Below are 21,432 nucleotides of genomic sequence, written 5' to 3'. Positions count from 1 at the left end.
CACACACGGGGCTTATGTTCGCTGGATACGTTTTCAATTTGATTGAAAATCGCTTTAGGCAAACATTTTCACGCTCAATACTTATTGCATTAAATCTATGATGATGCCATTGTGCGTCGAGCATTTTTTTTTTCATTTTCCGAGAAATGTTGTAATAATTTCTTGTTTTCTCGTCATGTTATTCCAAACAATGCAATTAGTTGCTGAACGTCATGCCGAACAAAAAACGTATCAAATCAAAATTTTTTTCTGTGAAATAATTTTAATAGCCTTAAAAAATTCGCACTTGGAATCACATAAATGTATCAATATATCGCCAAACTGCGGAATAGGTGCGATAGATAAAACCCGAAAATATAAATTTATTTGGATTTGTGTCTAGTTTTTTTTTTCGATGGCGTTGCTCGCTGCTGCAGGAAAAATCCAAAATAAAAATGAATTAAATTGAGTTTCAAAACAGTTTAGGTGAGAGCGGATGAGTGAATGATTTGATTTTAGTCTTTTGCTTGTGTGCATCGGTAAACTTTAACATTTTTTTGTTCGTTTTTGTAGTTGAAATTGTTGAACTCATAGACATAAGAGAGAAGAAGTGCAATCAAACTTTTTTTTTGTTAATAAATTTGAATTTTTTCTGTGTTTCGCTTGTTCCGTGTCGTCAACTTTATGCAATCTGGGAAATGATTTAAAGTTTCAGAGTAAATTATTTCGTTTTTTTTATTTAAAAAATTATTTAAAATGTGAACTAACATTTTTTCATGAAAAAAAATTTTTTCCTCAAAATATTAATTTTGAATAGAAATTTGTAATGATGTTCGTCTTGTTTAGAATAAAACCTACGATTAAACCCACAAAAAATTGAAAAAAACATTTCATTACTTCGCCTCCATTGAAGCACGAGGCAAAATTTATCTGTGCATCATTTTTTCTTCCTTTTTTTCTCAATAGTCTTTTTTTCTATATTTTCCATCAAAAAAGTTTTAATTGAATTCCGAATTTTGTAACAATAGTGAATGTACCTTTCTTCGCGGAAAAGACCTGCGACGCGACGAAAAACGACGTTTATTTAAATTTTATATAAAAAAGGAAAAAAAATATGATAATAAAAAAGACGTTTTACTTAAGAAAATTATTTATAAAAAATATCATAATAATAATAAAAAAAAAGAGAAGCTCGAACAATACATCGCGCGTGTTAAAAACGGCGATGGTGACATGACACTGGATGGATGTCGAAGGATGAAATGCGATAAAAAAAAGTTTTGCAATTTTGTTATGCATAAAAAATATTCTTTTACTTAGGACAAAATAGAGAGAAAGCAAAAAAAAGGGAAGAAAAAAGTTTGTGATTTAAAAAACGATCCATTCATCCATTCAGATTCAGCCACGAAGCAAGCGTTTTCAATGAAATGAGACGAGCGAATGAATGGAAGGTGAAGTCAAAGGTTGGAGTGTCGTCATTTAGCCCCCTTTTTTCTGATGATGGAATGACTTGACAAGTATTGTTCTGACCTATTTCTGTTGTTGTAATTTATCTCCCTCGTTCCATCATGAAGCAAAAAAAAAACTTAATCCTGATGCCAACACCGCACAATTTCGGGTCACTTATTCATTTCAAATGCTGTGGCATCATCATTTTCATTAATATAAATTTATTTTATCATTTTAGATTATTTCGTTAGCGCAAGCTCGTGAAAAGCAGGAACAACGACACTTTTAATATTGGACACGAAATTTCACTAATATTTCACACGGAACGAGGGCGGAAGAAGACAACGACGGGAGGTCCATCGTTTCATGTCTTTACGCATTAAATCCATTTTTATTTCAATAACCTGAATCCCTTTTTCATATGGAAAACTCCTCGCACCTACAATGCCGTCGTCATTGTTGTTGTTGTTGTATTTATTCATATTGCCGAGGATTACATTCGGTATGCATGTCATTGAAATTTTGTGTCATACAAAAAAAACCGAGATTCTACTGATGATAAAACTGTATCTGAATTTGTAATTTGAATGTGTGTGTTGGTTGGTTGCTTGATAAAAGAAATTATTATTATATCATCAGCAGTTGTGTCTCGTGCTCCATTAAAATATTGTGCGTACACAAATTTATGGACAATGTGCCAAGTAGGATATTTGCAAATTGTGATATTTCACTTTTCTTTTTTTCAGATATTCGTGAAAGACAAAACATTTCGAAAAACTTCCTATTTCGTGTCTTAAACTTATCAATTTAGATTAAAATTGACGTCAAAATACAAAAAAAAATTAATTTAAAATTTTCTTAATTATATAAAAAATTTTAAATTATTTTTAAAATTTAAATTTTTGACAAATTTAATTTAAAAATATTTTTTTTAATTTTTGACAAATTAAATTTTAAAAATATTTTTTTTTATTTTAAATTTTTTGACAAATTAAAATTAAATTTTAAAAATAATTTTTTAACTTTTTTTTAAATTAGCTTTTGAGAAAAAATTTTCTTTTATAACAAAACTCTTAAACTTTAAAAATTTTCTTTCGCATGATAAAAACATAAAATTTTAACATAAAAAAGTGCGAAACATGAAATTTTTCTACTTTTCGTTTCTCGTATCTGCCCGAATGAAATGAAAGAAATGTAATCTGCATATCATTCCACTCCTCATTACAATGAAAATATATTTGGAGAGTGGGTCCTGATTCACATCTGTCTTCCATCCAATTCACTTCGCATCAATAGGAAATTGAATCGATAATTTTTCTCTCTTTTATCTTTCTGTCTCTGTACGAGAGTAGGAACACTTGTTTGGTTTTCAGGTAAGTGTCTGTTAATATTTTTGATAGCACGACAGGGGCATCACAAAATTCCTTCAAGCAAAAATTTCGATACCTCGAAGTTGTGTTATTGTATTGACACCCATCGTCATCATCATCATCGAATACAATCCAATCTAAAATGGGTTCATTCAATAAGAAAGCTCGTCTTTTGTTCTGTTTTGTCTTCGAAAGTCCCAAAAATACTTTTCGGCAAAATTTACATATCTATCACATGTTTTTGCTGCGAAACAAAAGCCCAGTTGTCGAGTACCGAAGCTCTTGTTGTTCGACATCAAGCTGTCTTGTGCTTGTCGTGTTTCCTGTCCTAAAAATATCGATAGGTCTTCTTAATTTATTGATGGAAACACAAAACTTACCTAACACAGAGAGAGCATTGGAGGAGTAAGTAATGCAAATTGAATGTTGTTTGCCAAAAATAACAAGGCGAGAGATGGAAAAACAAGACGACTTAACTAAATAAATAAATTACTGTGTAAAATTTATCGATTTTTTCCATCTCGTGCTCCAATTTTTACTTGTGTCGACACGAAATAATTCAATTTTACCGAAATTTCCAATCCACATCACTTTTTTTTGGCTTCCGTTTCGTTATAATACACTTGAAAAGGCTTAAGATGTGAACGGAAGACATTATCTTGAACACATCGCCGTTCCTGACACATATATATTTATGTGATAAGAGAATTTATCATACATGAATAGATTTCAATTCAATCGGATTTGAGAAGTCGTCTTCGATTTGAGTTGCTAAGGTGAAGCTTTTCATCGAATGTATCATTTCTTTTTCACGACAGCAGATGATGGAAATATGTCTCTGAGTGTAAATAATGCGTGGCGTCTGCATCTTATGGCATCTAATGACATCAATTAATTCCCAGTACGATTCGGGCACAATTAAATTAGGCATTTGGAGTTGATGAACGTTCTCCTTTCATGTCGATAGGAATATTTTAAAATTTTGCCTCTTTTGGTATCGACTAATTTAATTTGCTACCATTTTGTTGAGAGAAAAATCAAACGCACACTCTAGATTTTAATCTAATTTAAGTCTTTTGTTTGTCCTTCGTCGGTACGGAGTAGCACGTAAAAACATCAATTTAGTGAAAATTACAAAGGAAAACAGAGCAATTTATTTATATTTGACTCCAACTGTGAGTCGAAAAAGGGTTAATTTTAAAAAAGTAAAAAAAAAATTTTTTTTTTTGAAAATCATGAAAAAATAATTTTTTTTTACATCATAAAAGAATTAACATAAAAATTTTAAATTTTTTTTAAATAATGGTTAAATTTACTCCTTCTCAAAATTTTAGAAAAATAAAATTAAAAAAATTGAAAAAAAAAAAATTTTTTTACGTTGAAAAAATTTTCAATAATTGTTAAGTTTACTCTTTTTCGACTCATAACTTATGATATGTGTGTCACAACTCCGAAATAATGTTGTCGAATGCTGTCGACACAATCATGACGGAGACACATTGCACTGACATCAACATGACGACGAAGGAACGTCGTTGCACAGGAACTCGACGCAACTCAACAATGTTAACAAAATAATTAGATTACACGTGTAATCAACATATTTAATTATAAATAAAAGTAAATATACGGAACAAGTCGACACACATGCCGATGAATGGTTAACATGTCAGGAAAAATTGTTACATTCCGTGGCATCGTAAATAAAGTGAAATTTTACACATTTTTAGTGCTTCAATATGGTCAACTGCTACAAAAAACCCCCATGTAGTCTAAAGGAAAGATAAGTGGCAGTAAATGAGCAACCATTCATTAAATGTAAAAAAAAACGTTGTTGTTGTTGTGTGAATATTTTAACATATTTTTCCGAGAGACAATAAAATTATTTATCATGAGGAATTATCATCGACATCATTATCATCACACAAGGGTGAAAAAATGAATAAAAAAAAAGATGAAAATCATCGTATGGCACGAAATAATGAAACTTGTACTAAAAAGAAACGACGATAATGACGAAGGGTGGATGGATGTTCGACCATGAATTTGTTGACTAATGTCCGTTGATGACAAAAATATTTGCTTTGTAATTGAGGAAAAATGTTGTTGCGCGCCTCCCATGATGGTTATTCATCGTGTCGCGACTTTTTCAAAAAGAGGAGACGTCTGGTTAATTTGTTGACATTTGTCATTTCTCATTGATTCGACTTGAAAAAGGTAAAATTTTTACTTTAGAGCAAATATTTGGACTTGCTTCGAACAAAAATTTGCCCAAAAATCGAGTTAAAGGTCATATAATTCAATTTCTTCGCATGTCTTACTTAACGAACGCTTAAAATGATTGATTTTCCGCTCACACATCTAATCTATCGCAAAAATTCCGATCACATCAGTTGTTCTCGTGTGCTGTATTGTACAATAAATAATAAAAAAGGTGAGAAAAAACCACAAATCATTCAGCTTTCAGCAGAGAAAAAAAGTTTTCTTGCACACGAGAGAATATTTTTTGTGTGTTTTGGCGAAAATCGTGGAGAAGCAGAGGAAAAAGGGAAAACATTTGTATATTTTGATTAGATCAATACAATAAACAGGTACAAAATTTATCGATAGCTAGATTTATGGGCTTAGTTCTTCGTTTTTTTTACGACTTCAATCAATTTCTTCAGCAGAATCTTTTCCAGCAGAACGTCAGTCGGTAATTTTATGACAAAAAGTCGGTTGGTTACAGATAAATTTCAATAAATAAATGGAGTATCAGCTTGTTTGCATATAAAAAAATAAAAAGGAAGCATAAAATTTTATCAGTTTCGAAAAATCTTCTCGTTCCCATGCATGGAGCGCACAAAAGTGTGTGAATGACAAGGCTTTTGAGACCAAAAATTTATGATTTTTCTCTTCCTACTTCGTATATTTCTCTGTTTTTGTCGATCGAAGCCCGCATTACAAAAGAAAATTCTCCATTGTGTGCAAATAATAATGCATAGAAATCGAATTTCATCGTAAATGGTCATAAAATTCGGTATGAATAGAAAAATACGAAGGAAATGACCATTTAAAAATATATTTTCTGTGCCTTTGTGTGTTTTTGCCGGAAAAGGAGCTTTTACTTACTTCGAGGAATGGTTTTTAATGAGATTTCTTCCTTACCTGGAAAAAGAAAAGAAGATTTTTGTTTGTTATTGAACATTCATTTCAAAAAAAAAAAAAATTGCTAAAAATAATATTTTTCTTGGAATTCACACATTTTTAAGTTTTTCCATGATCAAATCACGCACAAGAAATTTCTTAAATTTGCCAGAAATGGTCATCGGTAATGATTTAAAGAACAAAACGCGAGTTTCGAACTCGAATTCGTGATGTTTCATCAAAATTTCGACAACTTCCTTTTCGTTTAAGGTTTTTCCGGGTGAAGGAATTATTGCGATAATTGGCATTTGTCCATGTTCGTCGCTTTCAACGTCAACAACACACACTCCAGATACTCCCTCGACATTTTCAAGGATAATATGTTCAATGTGACTTTGATTCAGGATCATCCCACGGTACGACATGAAGAAACGTTTACGTTCGTTGATGAAAATCCCGCCCTCAGCATCGATGTGTCCCATATCTCCCGTATAGAAGAATCCATCTTCGTTAAGACTATCTTTCGTACGTTGCGGATCGCCATAATAACCGGAAAAAGGCACGACGGTTGATCTTACACACAATTCTCCAAGCTCATTGGGTCCTAAATGATTTCCTTGTTCGTCAATGACAATCATTTCCATGCCGCTTCTTACTTTGCCAACATAATTTTCGAGCAATTTTCCTTCGCTTGCATCCGAAATAGGGCCAGACATATCTGTCATGCCATAAATTGACAAAATTCGAGCATTTGGAATAAATTTCACAAAATCTCTACCAATTTTTGCACTCAATTGCTCGCCGCCTGTTATAATTGCACGAAGACTCGAAAGATCGTATTTCTGAATGTCTTCGAATTTGAGCATTCCGAAAATATCTTTTGGTTTGCAGAACATTGAGTTAATTTTGTACTTCTCGATAAGAGATAAGGCTTCTGGAATTGTATAATCGGCACGCATGACATTCGTCATTGAAGCAACCAAAGAATAAAAGGTAAGAGTGAGGGCGGAAATCCATCCCAAATCCGTAAAACACGAAAAATGACCTCCGGTTGTGTTTCGAACGACTCTAAAAGTGAAAAATTTTAGAAAATTTTCATGAAAAATCGAAAAATCAAATGTTTCTTACAAGGACATTAACATTTGCTTATGGGTCATTGGACAAATTTTCGGTTTGCTCGTTGTACTTGAGGTCAAATTCAAACAAAGCAGATCAACTGATGGATCAGTAGCGCTAAAAGGATGATATTCCTCAATTTTTGGTTGATCATTTTCTTTTTCGAACAAAGTTTTCAACTCTTCACATCCCTCAATGCTATTTTCATACACGTAAATTGGGCACTCGAGCGATATTTCACGAAAAATTCGTTGAAATTCATCCACAAGATCCAAATGCGACATTATCATCATTTTGGGATTGATTTTCTGCAGTATGTCACACACTTCTGTACGAACTGAGGAGTCTTGATAATAAAATGGACAAAAAACGACACCTGCGAAAATACATCCGAGCATTGCTGGAGGGACATAATGATGTTTTTGACACAAAAATAGTACGACGTCACCCTTTTTGAGCCCTTTTCGTTGTAAATTGCTCGCAAAAGCGATAGATAACTCGAGAAACTCTTTGTTAGTGTATTTCACGCCCGAATCTTCACTTATCTAAAAACAATTCAAGGTCAATGGAAAATTTTTTGAAGTAACTTTACAATAATACCTGCGCAATGTGATTTAAATCTTGCGACAGTTTCTCAAAAATTACTTCTCCTACGCTTTCATTGCCGAAAGGATACACAAAAGGCGATCCTGACCAAATTTTTGTTTCAGAATTGAAAGAAACTTTATTCATTTTGTCTTTTTAAACGCAGCTAATGACAAAAATTGACTGAACTTCAGTAGATAACTTAAATAACTGACTTCAAATCGACGTTTGAAGATAAGATGAACGTTTGCACTACACAGAGTTTTGTGTTAGAAAGAGACAAATGTATTTCAGATGCAATCCATTTCGAAAGAGCAAAAAAAATTATTGAGCAATTTTTTTCATTATCATGTCACGAACGAGATGCTTTTTGAATTTAGCTGAAATTGTCATCGGAAGTTTCTCAAAGAAAAAAACTCGTGTCTCAAATGGAAATTCATGATGTTTCATGACAATCTCAATAATCTCTGATTCCTTCAAATTTGCTCCTTTTTCAGGAATTATAGCGATATAAGGAACAGTTCCATGCTCGTCACTTTCAACATCGACAACACAAACAGCATTAACGCCTTTTACATTTTCCAGAATGATTCTTTCGACTTCTCCTTGGTTCAGCATGAGTCCCCGATAAGCAATGTAGTACTTTCTGCGTTCAATTAAGAAGACATTTCCCTCTTCATCGATGTAACCCAAATCTCCCGAGTAAAAATATCCATCTTCATTCACACTTTCTTTCGTTAATTTTGGATTTTCGTAATATCCCGTGTACGGCAAAACATTTGACTTGATCCCGAATTCTCCAACTTGGTTTGCGCCCAAACGATTTCCCGCTTCATCGAGAACGACGAATTCAAAGCCGCTTCGAACTTTTCCGACATGTTGATGCACGAGATTTTTCATGTCAGTTGGTTCTGTGATGACACCTCCAATATCAGAAATGCCGTAAAAATTGATAACTCTCCCATTTGGTAAGTATTTTTGAAGTTCGTTTGCCATTTTGATACTCATGTGTTCGCCAACACTGAAAATCATGCGAACGCTTTCCAAATTGACTTTTTTAATTGCATCACTTTTTATCATTTGGAAAATGTCTTTGGATTTGATGTAAATAACTTGCATTTTGTGTTTTTCCATCATTCGCAGGTATTCGTCGATTGTGTAAAATGCACGAATTACTCGGAGACATCGATTGACAAGAACAACGAAGGAAATAATGAACTCCGAATGCCAACCTGGTTGCATTGTGCTTCCGACAGTTAATTTTCCAACAGGAATGTAGCTAAAAATTAAAATGTAAGTAATTGTTTCGTTAAAAACTTTCAGAAATTCATCAAATTACGTTTGAAGTAACAATTGTGAATGTGTAGAATTGATCAATTTTGGCTTTCCTGTAGTTGATGAGGACAAAACAATTACCAATAATTCGTAATCTGGATCTTCAACACTCGCAGGAACAAAATCTTCAATGGGACTATTGAATTTTTCCAAAAATGGTTTCCAATCATGACAATCTTTGCGTTTATTTTCGAAAACGTAGATGGGACATTTGATTCCAACTTGTTCAAATACAGCTTTGAAAGTGTCAATGGCATCCAAATACGAAGTTATCATCATTTTCGGTTTGACTTGTTCAATAAGTTCACAAAGTTCATCTAAAAGAATGTTTTTGTTTACGAAATTTCGCAAATATTTGAGTCAACAAACCTTTCACTGAGCTATCTAAGAAGTAAAAAGGACACAAAACTACTCCAGCAAAAACACATCCGAGCCATGTTGGAAGCAAATAATGATGATTATGTGTTAAAAAGACAATTTTATCGCCTTGTACGATTCCTGATGCCTTCAAACCATTTGCGACACTTATTGCTTCCGTCAAAACTCGTTTATTTGTGTAAATCTCGCCGGAATCGTCGTTAATTTGACACACATGTTCCAAATCTTCGAGAAGTGCTTTGTAAACGACTTCTCCGACACTGCGTTTGCCAAAAGGATGCGCGGGAACATCAGGCCCACGCCAAAATTTGTTAATAGGATCAAAAATTATTTTTTTCATCTTAAAAATATTGAGAACGTCTTGTGTTGTTGTTTGCAAAAATAGAACTGAATCGTTAAGAAGATTAAGAGGCAACGAGAAGATTTGTTTTTGTAGTCCAGAATTGATATTACTTATCAGTGAAGTTCGTTGTGTCTCCATAAATTGGAAGTAATTTTGAAAAAAATTACAAAAATACTCGAGATAACGTAAAAAAACTTTAATTCACTAAAAAAATTGGTTCAAAATTTAATCAATGATCTTCATAATCATTTCACGAACGAGATGCTTTTTATATTTAGCTGAAATAGTCATCGGAAGTTTCTCAAAGAAGAAGACTTTTGTGTCGAATGGAAATTCATGATGTTTCATTACAATATCGATAATCTCAGATTCCTTCAAATTTGTTCCTTTTTCGGGAATTATAGCGATATAAGGGATCATTCCATGCTCATCACTTTCAACATCGACGACACAAACTCCCTGAATGCCCTTTACATTCTCCAAAATGATCTTTTCTACTTCAGTCAAACTCAGCATTTTACCGCAATACGGAATGTTAAACTTTTTTCGATCAATTAAAAATACATTTCCTTCCTCGTCGATGTATCCCAAGTCGCCTGTGTAAAAAAATCCATCTTCATTCACGCTTTCTCGTGTCATTTTTGGATTTTTATAATAACCGGGAAATGACAAAACAGATGATTTTGCTCCAAATTCACCAATTTTGTTTGCTCCCAAACGATTTCCGTCTTCATCGAGTACAACGAATTCGATACCTCGACGAATTTTGCCCACAAATTGATGTTCGAGTCCTGACTTGTTGATATTTGGTTCAGTTAGAGCGCCTCCAATATCGGAAATCCCGTATAAGGAGAGAACTTTTCCATTTGGTAAATATTCTTGCAAATCTCGCGCCATTTTGATACTCATATGCTCGCCAACACTGCAAATCATTCGAAGATGTTCGAAATTTACTTTTTTAACGGTATCGCTTTTGAGAATTTGAAAAATATCCTTTGGTTTGATGTAAATAACTTGAATTTTGTGCTTTTCTATCATTCGCAGGTAATCATCGATGGTGTAGAAGGCACGAGTTACACGAACATAACGATTGATGAGAACGAAAAAAGAAATAATGAACTCTGAATGCCATCCAGGTTGCATTGTCGTGCTGAGAATCAACTTTGAATGAGACGAAAGTCTAAAAAAAAGGTAATTTTTTGACAATTTTTAAGTAAAAAATTAATTTATCGAATATTACGTTTGTAGCAATGCTTGAGAGTGTGTTGAATTGATCAATTTTGGCTTTCCCGTAGTTGATGAGGACAAAACAATCACCAACAACTCATTATTTGGATCTTCAACACTTTTAGGAACAAAATCCTCAATGGGACTTTTGTATTTTTCCAAAAATGGTCTCCAATCATGACAATCCTCACGTTTATTATCGAAAATGTAGATCGGGCAGTCAATCTGAATTTGTTGAAAAACTGTTTTAAAGGTATCAATGGCGTCTAAATATGAAGTTATCATCATTTTAGGATTTATTTGCCCAATAAGCTCACATAAATCATCTAAAAACCAAATTTTGAAAGTTTAAAAGTTCATTATTTAAGCAAAAAATAAATTTCGAACCTTTTACAGAGCTATCCAAAAAGTAAAAAGGACATATAATAACTCCAGCAAAGACACATCCAAGCCATGTTGGAAGCAAATAATGAAAATTATGAATTAAAAAGACAATTTTATCGCCTTTTACGAGACCTGCAGCTTTTAAGCCATTCGCGACACTAATAGCTTCCGTCAACATCCTTTTATTCGTATAAATTTCTCCTGAATCGTCGTTAATTTGACACACATGTTCCAAATCTTCAAGAAGTGCTTTATAAACGACTTCTCCAAGACTGTATTTGCCATAAGGATACTTTTCGACTTTAGGTCCTCGCCAAATTTTATTCACAGAATCGTAAGTTATTTTTTCCATTTTTAATTTTTTTTTAGGTAAACGTCTTTCTTTCTTGTTTACAGAAATTAAACTGAGAAAAAATAATTGTTTATGGAATGCAACTCCAAAATTAATCAGTTCAAACAAACAATTGATTTCTCTTATCATGCAAAAGTGCATTTTTGCGTTGTTGCCGATATTTTTTTCAGGTTACGAGATGATAACAGGAAATGCACGAATCAACAAGGAAGTTCATTGTCATTCGAAAGAAGGTAATGTTTTTCGACTTTTTTAACAGAAGATCATTAGGAGCATTTAAAAAAAAATTATCACGTAAAATTTTTGAAAAATTAACTTTTTCTTAAAAATATTAATAAAATTGTTCAATTTTGAAATATTTTCCATTTTTATTTTTATGATTATTTTTGATAAAAATTAAGAAACAAAAAAATTATTTTTTTGAAAAATTCGAAGCTGCCAAGGTTTAAAAAAAATCGGGAGAAAAATTTTTAGTTCACGAAACATAATTTTTTATGATGAAAAACATTTCAAAACTGTATTAATTTCGCACAACTTTAAACAAACACCGTAAATACAAGGAGCAAAAAAAGAGGAAAGTCATCCGAAATAATTAGTACAGAAATGAAACATTAAACTACCTTATTTTTAATGAATCCGTTCTCTATTCTGACAACTTTTTTTTTTGCTTTTCAGATAAAAATGAAACTTTGCCTATGGATGAACGACGTGACGTTCTACCAATGTTATCATTAACGCAAGTTGTTTTAACTAAACAGGATTGTTCAGACCTTGATGTTTGTCCGTCGTTGTTGTAATTGTGAAGTAACATGTGTTTGAATACGTCTGTTTTTTCTCTCCTCTTTAATATAAAGGAAAAATCTGTATTAATTAATTTATTCCGTTAGGTGATTTTCATCTGTTCTCGGTTTTTTTGGTTTCATTTGCGTGGCAAGGAAAAAATTTACTGAGAGAGAAAAAACAAATGACGGTAAGATATTTTTTTTTCTACATGGAAAAAAGGATTTCAAGCATTAATTTTTGGTTTTCCGCTAATTTTTCATGTTTAAAAAGTTCATCACGCAGAAAATTTACCGCAGATTTTGCCCTTTTTCTGACAGTTGAAGCGAAAAAAAAATATCAGTCATCACTTTTTAATCGTTTCAGGTCAATATCAATTCAATGCATTTTGCGCCCCCAACTCGTCTGTGAGCTGGTCCAATTACGCGTTTTATCGCTTCGCAGCACACGAGGCATCAGCACGTAGAATGAGAGAATTGCCAATAATAAACGTACAAGCGGCAGTAGCAAAGACGAGGTGAAAAAAGGATTCAATCACGTCTTAAATATCCTTCAGGCAAAGCAATCGCAATGAATAGCTTATGAAAACAAGAGAAAAACGAAAACAACAACAAAAAGTTGCGCCAAAGTTTGTATATCTAATTTCGCAATAATAATAACAATTCGCAACCTTTTTAATCGGGTTATCGATCTGGCAAAAAAACAACGACGACGAGAGAAGAGGTAACGAATGCGAAAAAGGAAGAAATTTGCCGATTAATTAAATTTCTCTCAAAGGCTTTAATCAATGACGAAGGGATACAAATGATGAAAAAGGTGATTGACACTCCATTTAAACGATCGACGGCGTCAAAGGAATTTTTTTTTTACAATGTTTGTTTGTACTTTGTCAGTCACAAGAACATCGACGAACGCCAAATCGACTCTAAAAATAGAATTTATAATTAAAAGTTCGCTAAAGGTAAGTGTTGTCGAGAAAAACAGTGCAATATAAGGCGTCGAGCATGTCGCGCGTTTTCGATCCGATTTCCAAAGTATGGCGTCGTCGTAAGGTTTGGAACACTTCACGCGTGAAAAAGAGCGTTGGCGAAGTCGTTTACCAATCGTTGATGGAAAATTTGTCGACTGTGTGCCAAATTAGCGACGATTCCGGCGAAATTTACACGAACGAACGAATGTTGAAGGCAGCTGTGAGTTTCGCGCGCGGGTTGACTTGCAAGGGAATTAATGTCGGCGATAAAGTTATCGTTTTGATGCATAATTATCACTATTTGCTCCCGTGTTGGCTTGGATGTATCTTAGCTGGAGTCATTTTATGCCCGTTTCACTTTTTAAATACTTCTATTAAAGGTAAAATTTTATTTTTTTTTTTTAATTTTTCAAATTTTCATATTTTTTTGTATTTTTAGAGGAGCTTTGTGAGTTAATTGCTCTTATAGAACCAAAAGCAATGTTCACATCGTATTTGGAAGCAATCGAAATGTTTCAAGAGATATTTGAACAACTAAATATCCGATGCCCGATATACGTATATGAGAACAAAATCGATGGTTGTCACGATATGAAGCCATTTTTCGAGGAACATGTTGCGGGTTTTCATGAATTTCGCCCAAAATCTACTGTGGATCCAGATCGTGATCTAATGGTAATAATTTTATCGTCATCTACTACAGGAAAACCTAAATTGATCAATGGAACACATTCACAACTATTGGATTTGAGGTAAAAAATTAAAAAAAAAATTAATTTTTTATAATTTTTTAAATTTTTTTAGTGTTGGTTCATTTTCAAAACTCACATTTGCGAGTACAATGCAACCTGGATGGCATTCTGAGTTCATTCTTGCTTTTATATTGTTAATTCAAGGATGTCCTCGAGTAATTCGAGCTCACTATACAATCGATGATTTTTTGCTGATGTTAGAAAGGCACAAAGTTCAGTTCATTTACATCAAACCAAAGGATATTTTTCAAATGATCAAGAGTCGTACGATAAAAACGGTGAATTTAGAAGCTTTAAAACGCGTTGCAAGCACAGGAGAGCATATGAGTATCAAAATGGCACAAGATTTGCAGAAATATATTCCAAAAGCGACAATTTTATCATGTTACGGGATCTCAGATGTAGGCGGAGGCTTAACAGATTGCAGCGATATGAAAGCCTTCGTTCATCAGTTGGTAGGAAAAATTCGTCGAGGCTTTGAATTTATCGTAATTGACGACAATGGAAAACGATTGGGACCCAAAACTATCGGCGAGCTTTGTTGTCGATCGATGACATTGCCATTTCCGGGTTATTACAAGAACGAGAAACTTACGAGACAAAGTCTCACAAAAGATGGTTTCTTCGCGACGGGAGATTTGGCCTATTTAGACATCGATGGTAACGTTTTTCTGATCGAACGAAAGAAATTTAACATCCCATACAGAGGAAAATTGCTGAATCAAGGCAACGTTGAACGGATCATTCTCGAAAATGTCGAAGGAATCTCCGCCGTTTGTGTTGTCGATGTTGAAAGTGATCAACATGGCGTTATGCCGTACATTGCAATCGTTCCAGATATTGGAGTGACGTTGAAAAAAGATGAAATTGTGCAAACAGTTATGAAATATCATCCATTCACGTTCGAGACAAAAGTTTTTTTCTTCGAAAGTCTTCCAATGACAATTTCATCAAAATTTCGGAAACATATCATACGTGAAATGATCATGAAGAAACTGTACAAGTCTTCAGAATAAAAAAAAAATCATTTATTAAGTGACTTGAGTTCTTCTCAAAGACAAGAATGAAGGCTAAGTGAAGAAAAACCCACATAAGTCATGATAAACTGATTAAATTGGAGCATTATCGTCTCCAAACTTATCAGTTAAAAACTTGAATTGTGGTTATTTAGCTAACATCCAATCAATTTTAGTGCTATTTGAGTCGTTGTAGCAATAATATCGTCGATAAAATGTCTGTCGAGTATGATCCCGTCACTAAAATTTGGAAAGGACCAGAAGTCGAATACGCTTTTGGTAATAAAAGTGTTGCTGAAGTCGGATATGCTGAACTCTTGAAAGACTTGAATCATGTTTGTCAGGTAAATTCTATTTTTATCATAATTTTTCGATTGCGCAATATTTTTTTTTGAAGATAAGTGACGACACGGGCGAAGTTTACACGAATGAACGAATGCTTAAAGCAAGTGTGAGCTTCGCGAATGGTCTGAAAGCAGCGGGAATCAAAAAGGGAGATGTAATTATCGTTTTATTGCACAACCATCATTATTTGTTGCCAACTTGGTTCGGAGCGGTTTTAGCTGGAGTTATTTTGTGTCCTTTTCATTATACAGATACTGCAGTAAAAGGTAATTTTTTGATTTTTTTTTTAATTTTTTAAAAATTAATTTTTTTAATGATTTTAGATGATTTGCCCGACATTCTCAGAAAACTTAATCCAAAATTGATGGTTACGAGTTATTTGGATTTAATTGACGTTTTTAACGATGCATTTGATAAAGTTAATATTAAATGTCCCATTTACGTTTACGAGAATGAGATTGAAGGTTGTCACGATTTGAAACCTCTTTTTCATGATTATTTTACAAGTTTTGAGGAGTTTAAGCCTGCTACAGTTGATGATCCTGAACATGATACCTTTGTTTTGATTTTATCTTCAGCAACTACGGGAAAAGCCAAATTAATTAAATGCACGCATAAGCAGCTTTTGACGCAATAGTAAGTAAAAAATTTAATTTTTTGTAAACTTTTTTTTATATAATTGTCATTTTCAGTACATATAACCTGCGAAATATTACATTCATTTCTACTGCTCTTCCTGGATGGCAATCTGAATTCATTTTCGGCATTGGATGTCTCTTGAACAACTGTTTACGTGTCACTCGTCATAATATGACAATCGATCAGTTCCTCATGATATTGGATAAATACAAAGCTTTTGCTTGTCTCGTCAAGCCAAAAGACATTTTCGATATTCTCAAGTCAGAAACGATCAAAAAAGTTGACTTAAGCAGTTTGGTGATCGTTGTTTCATCGGGACATCATCTCAGTCCCGAATTAAATCGACAATTTCAGGAATACGTTCCAAATGGAATCATTCTTTCGGTTTACGGCACTTCTGAATTGGGAGGCGGAACAACAGAAGCAAGTCAACTTGATCCTGATACGCCAAATTTAGTGGGTCGTGTGAAGCAAAACTTTCAATATTACGTTCTCAATGAGGAAGGAGAACGCGTTGGGCCTGGCGAAGTCGGAGAATTGTGTTATACGTCAACTTCTCCATTTGTTGGATATTTTGAAGACGAAGAAGCATCAAAAAAATCCGTAACGAAAGACGGCTTCTTCTATTCAGGCGATCGTGGATATTTGGATGTTCATGGAAATGTTTTCCTTCAGGACAGGAAAAAATACGAAATCAGTTATCGTGGCAAGGCATTGAATCAATGGGATGTCGAGAAGATTATTTTGGAAAAAATCGATAAACATGCAATTCGCGATGTGTGTGTTGTTGATATCGAGAGCAAAGATCACGGAATGATGCCTATAATAGCGATCGTACCCGGAGATGAGAAAGAAGCTTTAAGCGAGGCGGAAATTATTCAAGTTGTCATGAAACATCATCCATTCGAGTTTGAGACAAAAGTTTTCTTTTTCGATAAATTACCGATGACCATCTCGGGTAAACATAAAAAGTACCTCGTACGAGAAATGGTGATGGAAAAAATCGCAAACGGAAAATAAAATTGTGTTGCATAACTTTTCTTATCGAGATAATAAAAGATTATCTTTTTCCATTGTTTTCATTAATGGAAGAATTGTTCAAAAAAAATCATTTTTGCAAAAAAAAAAGAAAAAAATTAGTACTTAATAGGTCTTAATGAGAAACTTGAAAAACTAAAAAATTACTACAAAAACGACGAATTAACCCAAAAAAAATCATAAAAGCAAGGATTCTTCAAAACGGGAGACATCGCAAAAAATATTTCATTTGTTATCGCGGCGGATGGATAAACCAAAGTGCGATTGAAGGCATTGTTACGGATTTCGTTGACGGCGTAAATGGCGTGTGTTGTGTCGATATGGAGGATGCGAATGGCGTGATTCCGGTTATTGCTGATATTTCTCGACAAGGTGTCACGTTAAATGAACAACAGATAAAGGATGTTGTCAATGCTCATCATGAATTTCACATCGAATTGTTTTTCTTTGAAAATTTACCAATTACGGATCAGGCAAGTATCCTACGTGAAATTGTGCATAATGTCATGAAAAATTAAAGTTACGAATTGAATAATTTCAATTTTGTGAGAATAAAATATATGCAATGAACATCACACATATAACCAATTCAATGAAATTGTACAAAAAAATTCAATTGTTAATTCGTTTGTTGTTTTTTTAGCAAAAATATCTTTTAATGACATTGATTAATAAAATCTTATCTTATGATATGTCTTTCTACTCCGTAAATAACTTACGAAAGTTTTGGGGGATTTATAGACTAATAATTTATCGGTAAGTTAATATTTGATAATTTAATAAATAAAAATCATGATGAAAAATGAAAAATTTTAATCCTCTGATAAGATTTCGTTCAAATATAAATTAAACCGAATCTATTATTATTTTCAATTATTTTTCAGAAAACGATCAAAAGCTCAACTTTTAACATGGAACTCCCTAAATTCGATTTTGAGACAAAAATTTGGCATGGAGCTGTTACTGAATATCCATTTGGTCAAAAAAGCTTTCAAGAAGTTGCTTACGAGAATTTAATGAAAAATTTAGAACATGTGTGTCAAGTAAGTTATTTAAAAAAAACTTTACATTAATAATAATTTTTATTTATTTTTAAATTTATTTATTTATTTTTTTTTTATAAGAATTTTTTCTTAAAAAAATTATTTTTTTTATAGATCAGTGACGATTCCGGCGAAATTTATACATATAAAAAAGTTTTGAAGTCAGCAATCAGTTTAGCGAATAATTTAAAACTTAAATTCAATATTCACAAGGGAGATCGAGTGATAGTTTTCATGGATCATCATCATTATTTGCTTCCAACTTGGTTTGGAGTAACGTTAGCTGGAGGAGTTTTGTGTCCTTATGAATTTACGCATGAAGTAGTTAAGGAAGAAGTTTTAACTTTAATTGATCAAATGAAACCTTCGTTGTTAATAACGAGTGAAGGAAAGAATTTTGATATTTTTGAAGAAGTGTTTCGGGAATTGAATTTAAACGTTAAAATTTTAACGTATCGCAATAAAATCGAAAGAAATTTTGAGTTAAAGGATTTGTTAGAAGACAAAGTTGATTTCAAGAACTTTAATTTGCCAAAAATTGAAGATCCAAAAAAGGAAATTTTTGCTTTGGCGCTCTCATCATCAACGACAGGCAAAGCAAAATTGATACGGATTTCACATCGACAACTTTTGATGTTCTCGTAAAATATTTTTAATTAAAAATGTGTATAAAAATTATAATTTTTTTTAATTTTTTTAGGGTTGTAAGTGTTTCTGATTTACGAATTGCAACAACGATGCGCCCCGGATGGCATACCATAACAGGCATAACAATGTGGATTCTTGTACGAAAATTAACACTCATTACTTGTTCAACTTTCTCAATTGATCACTTTTTGGAGATGCTCGAAAAGTACAAAGTTGATGTAGCATTCGTCAAACCAAAAGACATTTTTGCCGCCATCAAAAGTGAGACGATTAAAAAAGTTTCGTTGGATTCGTTGAAATTAATGTCAAGCAGCGGTGAACATTTAAGCGATAAAATATGTAAAGAAATGCAAAACTACCTCAAAAACGGGATTGTTGGATCAATATATGGCATGACAGACATTGGAGGAATCCTTACAACGTTGGCTTATGGTAAAATTGCCCCAAAAAGTGTTGGAAAAATCGCACAAAATGTTCTAATGAAAATTGTTGATACAAATACGGGCGAAAATTTACCGCCGGGAGAGATTGGAGAAATTTACGCGAAATTTCTCTATGCTGACTTTGCTGGTTATTACAAAAAATCAGATTTAACGGAAGCTTCTCGTGACGAAGATGGTTTCTTTAAAACGGAAGACATGGGCTTTGTTAACAAAGATGGCGATGTTTTCCTCGTCGAAAGGAAAAAATTTCTCATAAGTTATCGCGGAGAATGGATTAATCAAAAAGTCATCGAACACGCAGTTTTGGATAAGATTTCTGGATGTGCAGGAGTGTGTTGTGTCAATATCGAAGACGATGTTCATGGAGAAATTCCTGTTGTAGCTGTAATTGCAGAAAATAACAAGAACTTGAATGAAGAGGAAATCATAAAAGTCGTGAAAGAAAGTCACCCGTTTCAGTTTGAGACTAAAATCATGTTCTTTGACTCACTCCCGATGACAATTTCAAGCAAATATCGGAAGTATCTCGTACGAAATTTGGTTCTTGAACGAATGAGAGACACACAAAAATCCCGATAAGTCATTAAATTCCCCTCGAAAAATCTCTAATTTTCAATTTTCACCCAAATAACGCCCTAAAGGCATTTTACGCTGTCTTTAGCAATAAATCTACTTTCCTCGCGCATCATCCTCGCGAACGAAAAAAACGGAATTAAATCTTTTTTTTATATTTTATAAATATTTAAAATAAAAAAAAATCTTACAGAACATCATAATTGACATTTACATGAAAATTAATCCCTTTCCTATTCAAAATTGTTGTTTGTTCAAGTAAAAGAACGACGAAAAAAATCTACATAAAATAATGAATAAATCGAGGGGTGATGTCTTTGTCGCGCCAATGTATTTAAAGACAATTGTGTCTTCTTATCTCTCGTTGTCGTACCTGTTTCGCAAGAAAAAACACATCCGACACATCATCTAACGAAGGCACCGAAAAAAATACAACTTGTACTTAACGTAAATTGCATATAGTTTAATTTTTCCCCCTTTTTCGCCAAACTGTATTGCTCGGATGAAATAACAATCAAAAACATGCATGAGAGCAAAAAGGGCGATCAAAAGTACTAACTACAAAAGAAGTCCCCTCGTTTCTCGTTAAAAGACACAGAAAAAATCTCATATCTCTTATTTAATGTGACGTTATTGCCCTGTTTTGTTGTTCATTCCATTTATGTTATTTCACGTCAAAACATATTTTGCTCCATTTTACGAACATTTTTTGCTTTTATCGGCAGAAACAATTGAGAAAAATGTTTATTTTCATACAAAATTATCGATAAAAATGATTTTCAAATTTTTAACGGTCATTTTTTGAATTGACAAATTTTTATTTGAAATCAGTAAAATTTTTAGATTTTTGAAGAAATTTAACATTTGTAACTCTTTCTTGTTTCATTTTTTCCAAAATTTGACAAAATTTTCGATAAAAAAAAATTCAAATTTTTAACGGTAATTTTTTGAACTGACATTTGAAAATTTTTTTGTTAAAATCATTAAAAATTTGATTTTTTCAAGAAATAAAAAATTTGTAACACTTTTTTTAAAAATTTTCGGTAAAATTGATTTTTAAATTCTTAACGGTCATTTTTTTTTTTTAACTGACATTTGACAAATTTTTCATTAAGTCATTAAAAAATTTAAATTTTCGAAGAAATATAACTTTGAAACATTTTCATTAATTGGATCGTCCTAAATTCATAATGATTTTTAGATCCTTGCCAGATGAGTACATAAATTTAAAGATTTTTTCCTCAATCAAAACCGTGCCTCGGAGCAAAACTCATCACTTCATTTGGTGTGAAAATAAAAGTTTCCCCTCAAGAACTTTCCTTCTCTTCTCAAACCGAGCCAAATAATAAAAAATAATCCATTCAATTGTTTGTTAGTTTTATTATTATTTAACTGTATAAATAGAAAAACTTTCCCTCGATATTTAACCCCTGCTGCCGTTCGTGTGTTTGTCATCGTCGTTCGTCGTCTTTGTCGTTCAAATTAAACGCACACTCCTTATAATATATTCCGCACATGCAACAATTAACTCGCTGTCTCAT

At 32.8% G+C, this 21,432-nt stretch overlaps 5 protein-coding genes across 5 annotated transcripts in view; 3 read left to right on the top strand and 2 right to left on the bottom strand.

Moving 5' to 3' along the window:
- Nucleotides 1-21,432, bottom strand: part of LOC134834340 (latrophilin Cirl) — a 155,226-nt gene that overhangs the window by 20,245 nt on the left and 113,549 nt on the right. The window lies entirely within an intron of this gene.
- LOC134833496 (uncharacterized) lies at nucleotides 5,957-7,831 on the bottom strand. Its single transcript, XM_063847819.1, has 3 exons — nucleotides 7,641-7,831; nucleotides 7,053-7,585; nucleotides 5,957-6,992 (listed from the first exon to the last, which is right to left on the bottom strand). The coding sequence occupies exons 1-3, from the start codon at nucleotides 7,770-7,772 to the stop codon at nucleotides 6,035-6,037; spliced, it is 1,623 nt and encodes a 540-aa protein (XP_063703889.1). The 5' UTR covers nucleotides 7,773-7,831; the 3' UTR covers nucleotides 5,957-6,034.
- On the top strand, nucleotides 13,429-15,162 carry LOC134833441 (uncharacterized). The gene is made up of 3 exons (XM_063847756.1): nucleotides 13,429-13,774; nucleotides 13,834-14,146; nucleotides 14,199-15,162. Exons 1-3 carry the CDS (start codon nucleotides 13,429-13,431, stop codon nucleotides 15,160-15,162), a joined length of 1,623 nt encoding a protein of 540 aa, XP_063703826.1.
- LOC134833232 (uncharacterized) lies at nucleotides 15,361-17,231 on the top strand. Its single transcript, XM_063847486.1, has 4 exons — nucleotides 15,361-15,506; nucleotides 15,560-15,773; nucleotides 15,831-16,143; nucleotides 16,200-17,231. Exons 1-4 carry the CDS (start codon nucleotides 15,378-15,380, stop codon nucleotides 17,164-17,166), a joined length of 1,623 nt encoding a protein of 540 aa, XP_063703556.1. The 5' UTR covers nucleotides 15,361-15,377; the 3' UTR covers nucleotides 17,167-17,231.
- Nucleotides 17,505-19,897, top strand: LOC134833439 (uncharacterized). The gene is made up of 4 exons (XM_063847754.1): nucleotides 17,505-17,657; nucleotides 18,069-18,227; nucleotides 18,342-18,868; nucleotides 18,928-19,897. The coding sequence occupies exons 1-4, from the start codon at nucleotides 17,505-17,507 to the stop codon at nucleotides 19,895-19,897; spliced, it is 1,809 nt and encodes a 602-aa protein (XP_063703824.1).

Source organism: Culicoides brevitarsis, chromosome 3 (assembly GCF_036172545.1).
Source record: "Culicoides brevitarsis isolate CSIRO-B50_1 chromosome 3, AGI_CSIRO_Cbre_v1, whole genome shotgun sequence".
Classification (NCBI taxonomy): domain Eukaryota; kingdom Metazoa; phylum Arthropoda; class Insecta; order Diptera; family Ceratopogonidae; genus Culicoides; species Culicoides brevitarsis.
This window is presented reverse-complemented; position numbering and strand designations above follow the sequence as displayed.